The 13,528-nt window shown below is 40.5% G+C and overlaps 3 protein-coding genes across 3 annotated transcripts; 1 reads left to right on the top strand and 2 right to left on the bottom strand.

Annotated features, from left to right (window-relative positions):
• her11 (hairy-related 11) lies at positions 1-1,834 on the bottom strand. Its single transcript, XM_071539428.1, has 4 exons — positions 1,781-1,834; positions 1,463-1,558; positions 895-992; positions 1-682 (listed from the first exon to the last, which is right to left on the bottom strand). Exons 1-4 carry the CDS (start codon positions 1,832-1,834, stop codon positions 1-3), a joined length of 930 nt encoding a protein of 309 aa, XP_071395529.1.
• Positions 1,835-5,215: 3,381 nt separating this feature from the next.
• Positions 5,216-6,394, top strand: her5 (hairy-related 5). Its single transcript, XM_071539475.1, has 3 exons — positions 5,216-5,293; positions 5,604-5,699; positions 5,835-6,394. The coding sequence occupies exons 1-3, from the start codon at positions 5,246-5,248 to the stop codon at positions 6,363-6,365; spliced, it is 675 nt and encodes a 224-aa protein (XP_071395576.1). The 5' UTR covers positions 5,216-5,245; the 3' UTR covers positions 6,366-6,394.
• A 4,427-nt stretch (positions 6,395-10,821) lies between these two features.
• pfdn6 (prefoldin subunit 6) lies at positions 10,822-13,269 on the bottom strand. The gene is made up of 4 exons (XM_071539469.1): positions 13,098-13,269; positions 12,794-12,864; positions 12,572-12,696; positions 10,822-11,176 (listed from the first exon to the last, which is right to left on the bottom strand). Exons 1-4 carry the CDS (start codon positions 13,159-13,161, stop codon positions 11,056-11,058), a joined length of 381 nt encoding a protein of 126 aa, XP_071395570.1. The 5' UTR covers positions 13,162-13,269; the 3' UTR covers positions 10,822-11,055.
• Positions 13,270-13,528: the final 259 nt, after the last annotated feature.

Below are 13,528 nucleotides of genomic sequence, written 5' to 3'. Positions count from 1 at the left end.
TCAAAACCAGGGTCTCCATACAGACGAAGAAGAGTTTGCTGGTAGTCCCTCCCTCAGTGCAGGGAGCGGGGATCTCAGAGCGGTGAGGGAGGGGAAGTGGAAGGCGGGGGAGGCCGAGAGAGGGAGTGTGGGTGAGAAACTAACAGGAGCGGGCATGGTGGGTAGGGACTGTGGAGGTGTGGAGAAGGAGGTGCTGGAAGACAGAGGTGACAGGCTGGGAGGGAAGGAGAAGTGGCAGGCCAGCGAGGGGAAGGGAGGAGGGGTAAGGTATGCAGAAGAAGAAGAAGAAGAGAGGTAGGGAGAAATGGGTGGAGAGAGATAGCCGTGGCAAATGGTGGGTGAAAGAGTGCCAGGTTGACACGAGGAGGGATGAGACAGCAAAATCAACTCAGGAGACTCTTGTTTCCTCTTGGAGTTGCGAACCACCTCGTCCACAGATGCTGCGTCGGGCCCTTTCTGGGTCTCAGCCGTTCTCTGGTTGAAGTCTGTGATGGAGGATGAAGAGTGCTGTCCTGGTTTTGGATCGCCCGGGCTGCATTGGCTCTCCACGTGACTCCTCAGCTCCTGTATGAGGCTCACTCTCTGCGCTGGTGTTATTTTGTGCATGTAGCTGGTCAGCTGGGTCACACACTGCTGAAAACCCGCATTCTCAATGGTGAAGAGGGCAGGAGAGTGAGGAAGGCTCACCATGGGAGCCTTCATCTCACCAGGATTTCCATTAGTAGAATCTAAGTGAAAAGACATGAGGGTGGTGGTGGTGGGGGGTGGGGGGTGGGGAAATAGGAGTATAAGATTAAGACACTGATTTGTTGCTTCAGAAATTTGATTTTTTTTTTTCCTGGAAAAACTCATCTATTCACAAATTCCCAAAAGTATCCAATTATTTTGATTGACCAACCATTGCTCATGCTCTTCCTGTCTGTCCACTTTTGAAGATACTCAACAGCCAAGTCCAGAATCTCTGCTTTCTCTATTTTTGGATTCTGCAATCGCTGTGGGTGATAATAGTGAAACACAGGACAAATACATTTCATCACAATACAGTTATATAATTCATGCAAATACATGTAGGGACTAGGTGTAAAACTAGCAGGCCAAGGAACTAATTTATTCAATGGATGGGATGTCAGTGATGCTGGTTTCAGTTAATGCTGTACCAGTCTGTAGATTGTTGAAGCATTTTTCTTCTTAATTTTTTACTTTAGTTATTAACTGTTACATCTTAGTGTTGCTGTATCTGATGTATGTTTAGATATTTTATGTACCGCTGTCCTGACTCAATGTTGTCCTATGTTGACCTCCATTAGCTGCAAAACAAATTGCCCCTCAAAGTTTTACTCTACTACTCTACTGTGGGTAATAATAGCAAAACACAGGAGAAATACAGTTCATCACTATGAGATTATACTTAATGCAAATACATGTAGGGACCAGGTGTGACCGTCTGATAGTGACAACTCACCACATCGGATGTGTAATTCAACAGCAAAGTTCTCAGTTCCCCAAGACTTTGATTAATTCGATCTCTTCTCTTTTTCTCTACAACTGGTTTCAGTATCTGGAGGGAGATAAGAGTCATAAGAAAACATGAGAGTCAGTTGTTGAAGTTGTAGTCAGTCATCAAGGTGTAACAACTCATTCATCAAAAGGTCACATTTTAATTGCCCTTTTTGACTAATTTAATAAATGAATATGCATAATCTTACAAGCCATATTTACTATCTGCACCTCTATAATGTGCAGTGCCTTTATCCAAATGAATTAAATAAATAGTTCTTACCCTCTTTCTACTCTTGGCATTATCCAGATCTGGACTTTGTAGTTTTCTCGTCATGTTGCTGTTCGGTCAAATGTCCTGAACCAGTGAGACTTTTAGATTATTTCTGCTGCAGTCTCTTGCCTCTTTTACCACCGTTTGAAAAAGCCACCGCAGACTGGGTGAAGCTTATATAAACCGCAGAGGCGTCTCGAGATTGGCTGAGAGGTGTGAGTGACGTATCTTAACAGCAAATTGTCTTAACTAACTTCATTATGGACCCCCATTAAAACCTAATCTGGATATCATGATTTAGAGTCATCTGGTATAGTGTCAGTGTCTTTTAACCAATTTAACTAATAGACTCGAAATTTGATGCAACAATATTACCCAGCTTTAACAATTTAAACAACTAAAATCATGACAGACTAAAGTAGGCTAATGGTGACTGGACTGAGATCCCCCTATACGTTTTTCTACAGATTGTCATTGAGCTCATAGAAACGTTGAGAACAAAATCCTGGATGCTTTAATTAATATTTGATAGTGATAAAAGCCTTTTATGAAGTGACACTGAAATGTGATTATATACTATCATGGCTAACCCTCATACTAAACTCATCCGTATTGTAGACAAAGTATCACTGATTTATGTCATTTCTCCAGTATAAATGTAGAGCATTTAATTTACTTTTTAAACACTTCCCAGAAATTGGCACCGTCAAAGTGAGACTATGGGAAACAGTTTTTTCTCGTGGGAACTGAAGTGAAGTGACAAAAACTGAGCCGCTATCGTGACTATTTTATGATGTGTGACTCATCAGCACTTTAAAGTGATGAGAGACCAAATGAGCGCGCACACAGCTTCACCTGTTGGTCTGTATGAAGAAAGAAGAAGAAATTGTGACTGGACAGCAGTACGGCCCGAGTCAAATGCCTTTTGAATAGACCTACATATCAGACACGCGTTCATTTAATACTTAAATGTTATTGTATACAAAGGCGGGTTTATGCCCCAAATGCCCCAAAGTGATAAAGTTTGGAGGGAAAGAGTGGGGGCAAATGGGAATATTTCACGTGTGCCTGATGGTGATGAAGTGTTAGGATGATTATTGCACCCGGGTGTTAAGTGTGCGCGTGTTTAGGCCAACCTGATACCCCATGGAGCATCGAGCCCGCTGGCTGGGACTTAAAAATCAAACCCGTTTTCAACACTGTCATGTCCATTTGTTTTTTAACTATTTTTTTGCCTCTTTTGTCTGCTTGGCTGATACGCGTGACGAGGCCCGATATTAGAAGTGGACGGTTCATTTCACCGACAGGCAGATGTCACTAATTGGTTTCCTTCAGAGGCTCAGGCAAGCACGCTATACCGTCAATAAGGCTTATTTATGGGGCGGGTCCACGTGGCTTAAATTCTTTACACACACACACCATCCAACGCCCATACGTATAGCCTACTTTATGGTATTGGGTTTTTTTTTTTTTTATCTCCTATGGTATCACAATAATATTTCTATAATACTCGTCCAATTACAATACTCTAAACTTGTAATTGTATAATTGTATATCGATATTATATATTATTTAACAGTTCTAAAATGTGTTATAGGAGTGCTATCTTATTCTTTTATGGTTTTGTGAATGGTTTGTGATATTATGTGCCCTGCAGTTATAGCATTAGGCCTATATCAGTTGTAGCCTACCATGTAGTGGTAAATAAGAAGGTGGGTAAACTTCCAGTCGGTGATCTAATGTAACTAATGTACTAAACTAAACTAATGTAAACAAAAATCTGTTATGTTTTCAGAAAACGATTAACTTATGATTCCCCATAGATCCTAGGACTTAGGCCTACAACTGGTTGGAAATTGATACATAGCATTCATTTCTGTCAGAAATATATGTGAGTCCAAAAAGGTGGGTAAACCCTATTCTGCAAATTTAAAGAGTGGTAAAAGTAAAGTGACTGGTAAAGTGAGTTTTCTCGGGCTTCCCCTCCTCTACATCCCTGGTGGCACCAATGACTGATAAGCTGTATCCTCCAGAGCTTCACTAAGCCACAGCTCCCTCTTTTATGTTAAACGGAAATATCATTGCCTCTCAAAGACCACCTAATCTCTACGGGATGCCCGTGATCCGATCATCCCAGTGTTATCGCCACACTTTAGCCTATTATGGGGATCAGGGTGACCATAAATGCAGTGCTGGGGAAGCTGCCCTAAATTTAAAGGAGTTTGTAAAACCCAGTCAACTCTGACTGCACACTGCATAGCCTTTTATACTATTCTGGACTGGTTTTCACAGAATAGACGAGATGTAGCCCGAGTGTGAGAGTAAAAAAAACAGCTTACTATAAGTAAATGCACTGGGGCTCCCAAAACCTGTAGGCTATACAAACGACTTTCTGGAATTATGAGTTAAGAAAATACACCCGTCTTAAAGATATAAAGACAAACCACTGAGACCACTGAGATTCTTTTCCCAAAGTCTCAGAGAAGCGTGTGAATTAAGCAATTTGGCTCCCCCCAGCACCTGGTGAAAGGTGTGTGGGTGTGTGTGTGTGTGTGTGTGGGGGGGGGGGGGGGGGGAGAATAAACCCGAGAGTCGCTCATTGTTCTGCAGTTGTGGGAGACACCTTGGGTTGTGTCCTCCAACTCTGGGCGTTACTGATGGGGATGGGCATCTCAAATCGAGTAATGTGTCACAATGCAGTACAAAATGGGTTACAGACTATTGTATTTCTCTTGAATATTAAACATAAACTCTGATGAAGTGTAAAATCACATGTGCGTGATTGTAGAGAAACTACACTACACAGTAGTTGTAGTAGTAGCAGTAGCACTAGTCACTTTAGGGAACAGAGTCCCTGAATTTTACAATAGGAGAAATGGAGTAAGATTCAAGATTCAATAATTTATTGCCTTGTCAATAAAGTGGATAGGAATTTGTACGTAAATTTAAGGTGTAAAAACCTGAATTTGACCCTTAAAAGACCAGATAGACTACAACCCATAGATATAATAACGTTTTGATATCTATGCTACAACCATATAACTTTACATCTTAAATTTTGCTTAATCATAACCTTACTTGTGGAGAAATTTTAAGGATTTCTTTCCTCCAGTGCAGGTGAATTGTGCATTGATCAATATATATATATATATATAGGCTTATAGGCTATATTATATCAAGTTATGTAGTAGTAGGTTACCAGGAGGAGGAGGGGGTAATTTAAGTGATTTAATTAGTCATTCAATTCATATGCTCGCTTCAATGTCAAGGGCCTACTCTACCTTTTCTACCTGTTCACGTGACCAACAGCCTGCTGATCCACGCTGGTTGTTTGGTTGAAGTGGAGAGGCGGGGCCAACAGGGGCGGGGCTGTCTGATGGACAACTACTAATTTATTGCGATAGGAACGCAGCGTGTGCCATTTCAGCTTTGGTTTCACTGCGTCTCGACTACAGGTCTATTTTTTTCTTCAGCATGAAAACGATAACTTCTGTGTTTCATGGACAAAGGGCTGCGAGACGGGTAAGAAAATGCTGCTTTCTGATGACTTATGTTTGTGCTGGTGCAGGAAATAACTTTCCGTGGAAATAAGAAGTCAAATATTTATATTAGCTGGATCAAGACATAGAAAAATAACCACAAAGAGACAACCTAGTGACAAGTTTAAAGGTACGAGAAAAAAAGAAGTGCCAGTAGAGAAAATGCTATGCTGAATATGCCTTGGACCACTGCTTCAACTGCAAGTTCACCTAAAAACTTATTCGAGATGATAGGTTAGTGTCAACTTGCCTCTCATTTCCTACTTGCCTCATTCTTAATTTTCGATTTTCAGGTTCCTAAACCTCTAATGGAGAAACGCAGGCGGGAACGCATCAACCAAAGTCTGGAAACTTTACGAGTTCTGCTGCTGGAGAACACCCACGATGAGGTGCGTCTGTGCTTTAGAAGTTTGCTACTATTTATTTTTGTACTATTTTATATGTCAATTTTATTAGATCAGCTTTGATGTTAATCCAATATGATTAGTGTTATTCAAATGTTTTTTTCATGTTTCTTCATCTAGAAACTAAAGAATCCCAAGGTGGAAAAGGCAGAAATTCTGGAGTGTGTGGTGAATTTCCTGAAGACGGGGACGGTGGTGGAGAAGGAGCACCGGGCCATGAAGAAGGTCCTGTCCCGGGAGCAGAGGCCGCCCTGCCAGCGCCAACACACCTACCGGGAGGGCATGAGGTCCTGTCTGCTGCGGGTGAGCCACTTCATCTCCACCAAGAGCCAGGAGCTGGAGGAGGGCAGCGGGGGCACAGCGGGCTCCCTGCAGGCCTCGCTGGGGCTCCCGGACACCCAGACGCGCCCTGCTAGTCCCGGCCAGATCCACAGGGCGTTGCTCACCACTTCTGCCTGTGACCCAGCTGCTTTGTCTGCCCAACATCTGCCCCTCCGTTACCCTCAGCTCTCCCTGCCTTACATGGCCCCCGGTCTGAGCGGGTCCACCCAAAGGACTGACTCCCACTGTGACCATGACGCCAGGAAGCTTCTGTCCCCCAAAAGCAGCATGGACATCAGTGACCCTGTGTGGAGGCCGTGGCCTCAGTGAGAAGGGATGGAGAGAGATGATGGGCAATATAGGAGAAACTTGTAGAGATGTTTATGATGCCAACTGTGTAAATATGTATCTTATAGTATATCTTTATATCCTATGGATTCTTTTGTACAGTGAAGCTATTTTTGCTACTATATGTTTATTTTTTACCTCTTGTGCTTTTGGAAATGCCTCTGCAAAGTTATACTGCACCAACAAGATTTTTTTTAAAAGCCTATAGAAACAGGCTTTTTCTCTTAATAAGATTCAGACTTTTTGCATTTGCTTTTTGCCTTTTTTTAAGGAGGCTGTGTGTATAGCATCGGGTATGTCCATGTTTTGCACATCCCTAAATGTTGTTGTTTTTTTTTTAAAGGTTGTGTGGTGTTTTGTTGAGGCAGGGAAGTGTCCACAAGTTTTTGCTGTTTATTACACTGATGCTTGAATGTATTTTGCATACGAGTACAAGCTTGTTGAGATGTAAATAAAACAGCATACCTTGAATTATTTTTACATTACCAAGTCTCTGCCTCTAATTTTACAGTTTGATGAGGGATGCAGTTTTATAGTGTGTTTTGCAGAGCAAAAACACATGCCCTATGTGTTTTGGCTCTGCAAAACACACTATAATATACAGTATAACACTTATAATATGGCACATCAACCTTGAACTTCATTTTATAAAAGTTGCTTGAATGGTAAATTCTCTGTTTCTGTCGACAATAAATGTAGCTACCATTTCCTGATCCATCAGTCAAGACCTATTTGCTGTGTGAAATACTTCTACAGTCTCAACAATTGCACACTCTTAGAGGAGAAAGGGGATCATCTGCAGGACAGTTAACACGTACTTTGGAGCTTGGTAGCATTTATGACACATTCAAGTGAGCTTTGAGATGTTGATGGTAGGGAATCTATTGCTGCTATGATCTCAAGTGCAGTTTTTTCAAATGTAGAAAGGCACACGAAGAGGCACTTCGATGACCGTTCACACACTGTCCAGCATCCAGACAGTTTCTAAGTATGGTACTGCCCTCAATCTACAAAACCACATAAAATCACTGATAGAGCTATAGAGGTTGTGCTGGAAAACAGTGTTGACATGCATTGTGTTTCATCTGTTTATGCATCCTCAACCTACAGTATATGAACGTGAAAACCTTTTACCTTTCTCACATCGGTTGAATATAACTAAATCATATTATTTTACTCCTTTCTTTACTGTGTATTGTATCACCAGTCCACCCATCAATTCTATATGAGTGAGATGAAACTGAAGTCTTGGTTCAGCTAAAGAATGAAAGATGACTTTACCCTCTGTGGCCATAACAACACACACACACACACACATACAAACACACACACACACACACACACAGGTTGATTACAGATTACCAGTCTTGATCAGCTATGGATTACTGACTTTGTTCAAACTAATAAATTCATAAATCTTATTACTTCAGATCAAACAGTTTCCATAGGCTATAGTGTCTTTAGTTCAATTTAGTAATGTCCTTTTACAAAATACTCATAAAGGCCTACTCATACTCTGTGACTGGCCTCCAGAAAGTGCTCAACTATTTTTAACACCTACTCAAACTGTGAAAAGGTGCTGACTTGTGGCCCATTACAGGCCTGTTTGTGGTGAAGGAGAGATAGAGAGGGCAGTCAGCATGGATGTGGATTTCAGTTGTTCTGCTCTTTCAGAAACAACAGGCTGATTAGGGAGGCTGAGCCAATATTGTGATAAAACCTTTTTGCGTAATTTCAGTTTCCAGAAATTGATGCCATTTTGATAATTCCTGGAATAATCCTTAATGTAACTGGAATTTTCGACTGCAGCCTATTAAAATCACACATTTAATAGTCTGGGGTGATTTTAGGATGGTTTTGCTTTATTTTGCAGCCTGGTTGCATAAGCATTACAGGAACAACCTAACAATAAAATAGACATAAGAGCCATGCTTCCTAACAAACAAACCTATAACGAAAAAATGAACTATATTCCTATAGGCAATTATATGCACTTTCTGGTATTTTCGTCTCCTGTGGTATAACATTCCTATAATATGGCTGCTGATATTTCCATGGGTCTAGTATCCTTCTGAAATATATTAGATTAGTTCTTAAAGGGATAATGAAAGGTTTTGTGCCATGCGGCATGGAGAAACATGGCACAAACTACAGTGAAGTGTCTGAACTGAGGGAGTTTCTGTCAGGTAGGTGGATGGCAGCATTCCTGTTTGTGTCTCTGACAACATCCCGCATCAAAGGAGGCGTTAGTCCCGCTGCGCTGATCTCTGCACAGGATGCTCTTTTGTGTGCTTTAAGCTTTTCTCGCCCCCCGGAGAAAAGCCCGCAGGACTGAGTAAATGAATTAAACTGGGAATCAGATTAAGGTTTCATTTGAGGAGCATCTGTCTAAATGAAGATTAAATGGGTGCAACTGCAGAATTTATTGTCAGTAGTTAGGCTATAGCCTGAAAGGAATACAAGGATTAGAGCATTGCGGATGTATCTACTTAGAGGTTTCCAGTTTGAGTTCAGACAGGCGCTCAGAGGCTGATGACCTTAAACTTTGAAAGAAAGAAATTGGCCCAGTTTTGGCCCTAGATAGATCATCATTATAAACTTTGTTTTATTTGGTGTCTATGCTTCATGTTTTATTTTTTATCTTATTTATGATAACGTTGGACTCCTGAGTATGTTGTACTCTTTTATCATGTTTTGTAAAGCACTTTGTAACTTTGTTTTGAAAAGCGCTATACAAATAAAGATTATTATAGATTATTATAATCATACCACAGGTCTAAACAGTTTAATGAGAAGCTGGTCCTGCAGGTTTATTTCCAGCACAACACGAACACGCGTGAAGAGGAGTGATAAAACTCACCTTTTGGTTTCAGCTTAAAAGTGTCAGAACCATTTGGTGCCTGCAGTTCTCGTAGGTACGCATGGGAGGTTTCCTATGATATCCCTATAATATAGACTAGGCTACTCCTGTATAGGGACTTATAGTGCGTCAATAGTGAGTTGATAGTGACCTACTTTTTTGTGTTTTTGTTTTTTTCCGTAAGGGAAAGTTGCAAACTAAGTTTGAAACAACTTAAGTGAATAGAAAAATTGAGACCAAGGCAATAAGCTATGAGTATTTTGCAGTGATCACGTAGTAAAAACGTGAGTTTTTTTTACTTTCACTTAAACCAAACTTCATAGATTTTGTGAAATGCAAAGCTGAGTTGCCATTGATAAGAAGGCAACACCGTCTGCCACGTGTCGGCCAGGGTTAAAGACACAGAGGTAGGCTGTTATAAAAACACTTGGCACCTTAAGGTGTTAATGGGTCTACTGGCACCCACGCGTCAGAGGCGATAAGCTCGTGCACGAAAACAGCCTCTGGCATTGCCTTGTTGTGTTACTGTGGATTTTACACATCTGGGAGTTTGTGGTGTCACTGCTTTTAGCCCGACTTTAATTTGATACTACTCGTATTTAATTTGAAATTAGGCTATAGCACATTAATAGGCAAACTTAAGTTTGAACGTGCTCACATTGCATTGTCGAGTCCAATAAAACATCGAATAAAGACAAAAAAAAATGAGGACCCCAGTTACACAGAATTAATTCTAATTCTAAACAACTTTGTTCCTCGATTTTATGTATTTAGCCTATTTGTTTTGCCTTGTGAGTAAATCTGCCTTAAATTTGGCATCAAATGCCTGTTTGTGTTTCATCTGAACTTCTAGGCTATCTCATTAACATTGATCATCAATGCAATGAAACAATATGTGTTTATAGTTTAGGCGTGCTGTGAATACAAATAAGCCGCCCAAATGGATGAGGACCAGTACATTTCTAAACGCTTTATTACTGAGAACCAGGTTGACCCGCCACAGACCAAAATCTCTGTTGTTGATGGATATTTTGCCTTGATTTGGAGGTTGCTATAGTAAGTTCTTAAGACCTCAGAGGACTTCTTTTGATAGGCTACCTATCGCCCCTTTGATTGTTCATGTTGCTTTAATCCTCTGTTGGAGGTTGACGATGGGGGAATTGCCTTTCAACTCTGGATATCATTTGCAATTAACAGTGAACAATGCGGCACCGCTGCGCCCTTTCTCTTTCTTGTTGCAAGAAGAAAAGGGCTGCGCGCTCTGGGCGGGTCAGCGACCGGCCAACATCTGCTCCGGTGGCTGCTGCCTGCCCCTCTAATTAAAGCAAATGTTTCGCAGAAGAGGTGTTCCACCCCGTGCTTTCACTCACACACACACACACACACAGCCAAAAGCAAAAGTAATATAAGTTTTAGGGCATGGTCAAACCTTTTAGTGCAGAATCCACGCACAACACACTGAGCTCAGTTCACTATTGTTCTGTGGTTTCCTTTTATCTTTAATCTATCTGTCTTGCACGGAAATGGAAGACACTCTCCATGCAAGGAAGGAGAATAAAGAAAACAGTATGACCTTTCATGAAAAACAAGTTTATTAGTTACAACAGAAAAGTCACAGTAACACTAAGCACTGCTGCAAATGACAGGAAACAAGCAGAATCTATTCGGCCTTCTGTTCTCAGTTTATATCGTAGCATGAGATCAACTCTTTCTGCTGGATTTTCTCTCCCTCTGTGTGTGTGTGTGTGTGTGTGTGTGTGTGTGTGTGTGTGTGTGTGTGTGAGCGAGCATGCATGCAGCGTCATCTTTTGGTCAGACTTTGCCAGCAGCGAGGCCCTGAGCTCTCTGGTACTCCTGCTGTAGACTGGACAGGACTTCCCGATGCTGTTCAGATTTCTTTTCCATGTCTTTCAGGAGCGTCTCGTACCTCTGACTGCAGCAGGGGACAAAAAAGATGTTAGAGGAACCTTAAAAAGTTGCAGCAGTACTAGACTAAGTTACAGTCTGTGTACATTAAATGCTTTAACATAATTATTAAGACTTGCTATAGCTCAGGTACTTTTGCTGAGTGACATGATTGTTTGCCAAAGATATACAATCATGCTCAAGAGTTTGTGCATCCTTTGACATTTTGAACATTTTGTTGTGCACAAAAAAAGTACAATAATTGGAGATTTTTTTTTGCAGAAGAGAAACGAACATTAAAATAAATTATAGACCCATCAAAGCATAAAATTCAAATAGAACATCTAGTGTGTAAAAGTACACACAACTTTGCTAGCTGATAGCAGGATCCTAATAATTCATCTCACTGGGATTTTATAGTGTACAATGGACTGTAATTAAGACAACAATCGCATAGCATGGTTTGTACAGTTCAAGGGAGGAAAAAAAGATTTCCACATTGTCTTCCGCGGTAAAATTAGACAGGTATCAGTGTCACGGTGAGAGAGAGTGAAGTCTCTATCCACAGAGATTATATGGATCAAGTGACTGTGACGGAGAAACCTTATCTATCCACCAAACCTCCCTGCTACCCTTTGAGTGTTGGATGGTGCAATAAGTTTGGAATCCAGTCCAAAGACATGCAGCTCAGGTGGACTGAAGACTCTAAATTGCCCATAGGCATGAGTGTGTTTGTGTAGTATGGTATATGATGTATGTATTCTAGTAAAGTGATGTATATGACAGTATATGATGTATAGTATGTAGTATGTATATGATGTATGTAACCTACATGACATAATATAGGATGTATATGATGTGTATATGTAGTATTAGTATCAACAAACCATTATTTTCACTGTTGATTAATCTGTTGAATATTTTCTTGATTAATCGATTAGTTGTTTGGTCTATAAAATGTCAGAAAATTGTGAAAAATGTCGATCAGTGTTTCCCAAAGCCCAAGATGACGTCCTCAAATGTATTGTTTTGTCCACAACCCAAAGATATTCAGTTTATTGTCATGGAGGAGTAAAGCAACCAGAAAATATTCACATTTAAGAAGCTGGAATCAGAGAATTTTGACTTATTTTTCTTAAAAGATTACTCAAACTGATTAATCGATTATCAAAATAGTTGGCAATTAATTTAATAGTTGACAACTAATCGATTAATCGTTGCAGCTCTATGTAGTATGTATATATATGATGTAGTATGTATAGGACATGTACTGTATATGATGCAATGTCATGCCCTTTGAGACATGCTTGTGATAAAGGGCTATATAAATAAACAAGACTAGACTAGACTTAGGAATGACTCTTAGGTCTGTACACATTTACTGCAACTGTTTACACACTCAGTAAATGACAGTGCAACTCACATTTCTCCATTAATGTATTCTAGCCTTTTTGTGACAGTGGCCTTGGCCTCGTCCAAGTCTTGCTTCACTAGAACGGGGCCAATAAGCTTATAGACTGTGTTTGCACTGTCCAGCAGATCCAGCTCCTGAAAAGACAGAGAGAGAGAACACGTGTTTAGCACTGGACACAGTATTTTCAACAGGCTAATCACACTAATCACACACGAGAAAACGAGCTCTTACCTCTTTGACGATATTATTCTCTGTCAGCTGCGCCTCCAGCTTCTGTCTGGCTGACATGCTTTTACTAACGTCTGCACAACAAACAGGTGTTAATGAGGAAACGTAATCCTTTTTATCACATACATTATATGAATATAGCTAGGGTATGTATGGCTAAATGTTGCCATCGTTACAAAATCATTTAACAGTACATGAAATAGCTGACTAGTTTATTGTAAGGCTATAGCTGTCCTAATATGGCCAGTTAGCTCGCTACAACATAGCACGATCTGACAACCATGCACTTTAGCTTGCTAGCATTTACCTTTCTGCATCTGTGTGTATTTCTCTACCTCCGACTGCAGTTTCTTCTGAATGGCCTCTGCCATGTTTATTTTTTTTTGTCAACGAAGTACTGTGTATGGGATAAATAAATCAAATGAAGAATAAGTAGCTAATATTGTTAGGACATGAATGCTCGATGCTGTAAGCTAGCTAACAGGAAAGGGAGTGGTGCTACCGGATGTCACGTCATTCCCTCAAAATAAGAACCCTCGGTACTAATGGTTTTGGAACATTTCAAACGAATTAGTAATTTAAAATGACAAAATAAAATCAACAAATAAAACAACGTCACACTCTGCATAGCTGTATGTGGTTTGGATATATTATTTTTTATCTAATCCAGTTAGTGACAGTAATGCGCTAGACACCAAGCACCAAAAAAAAAACCGTCGAAGAAGAAGGGTTGCGATT

Source organism: Centroberyx affinis, unplaced genomic scaffold (genome assembly GCF_046629955.1).
Source record: "Centroberyx affinis isolate AG114_WGS23_722 - 3 ecotype Tasmania unplaced genomic scaffold, CSIRO-AGI_Caff_v1 ptg003460l_1, whole genome shotgun sequence".
Lineage (NCBI taxonomy): Eukaryota > Metazoa > Chordata > Actinopteri > Beryciformes > Berycidae > Centroberyx > Centroberyx affinis.
The sequence above is the reverse complement of the archived record's forward strand: the minus strand, read 5'-3'. Positions and strand labels throughout refer to the sequence as shown.

Bases quoted from the DNA above. Each gene is read 5' to 3' on its own strand.
- her11 (XM_071539428.1), bottom strand. From the start codon at position 1,834: ATGACGAGAAAACTACAAAGTCCAGATCTGGATAATGCCAAGAGTAGA. The intron at 993-1,462 runs GTGAGTTGTCAC...TATCACCCACAG, and splicing joins TGAATTACACATCCGATGTG to CGATTGCAGAATCCAAAAAT. The intron at 683-894 runs GTCAATCAAAAT...TCCCATGGTGAG, and splicing joins AAGAGCATGAGCAATGGTTG to CCTTCCTCACTCTCCTGCCC.
- her5 (XM_071539475.1), top strand. From the start codon at position 5,246: ATGAAAACGATAACTTCTGTGTTTCATGGACAAAGGGCTGCGAGACGG. The intron at 5,294-5,603 runs GTAAGAAAATGC...TTCGATTTTCAG, and splicing joins GACAAAGGGCTGCGAGACGG to GTTCCTAAACCTCTAATGGA. The intron at 5,700-5,834 runs GTGCGTCTGTGC...TTCTTCATCTAG, and splicing joins TGGAGAACACCCACGATGAG to AAACTAAAGAATCCCAAGGT.
- pfdn6 (XM_071539469.1), bottom strand. From the start codon at position 13,161: ATGGCAGAGGCCATTCAGAAGAAACTGCAGTCGGAGGTAGAGAAATAC. The intron at 12,697-12,793 runs GTAAGAGCTCGT...CTGTCTTTTCAG, and splicing joins AGAATAATATCGTCAAAGAG to GAGCTGGATCTGCTGGACAG. The intron at 11,177-12,571 runs GTGAGTTGCACT...CCCCTGCTGCAG, and splicing joins GAATACATTAATGGAGAAAT to TCAGAGGTACGAGACGCTCC.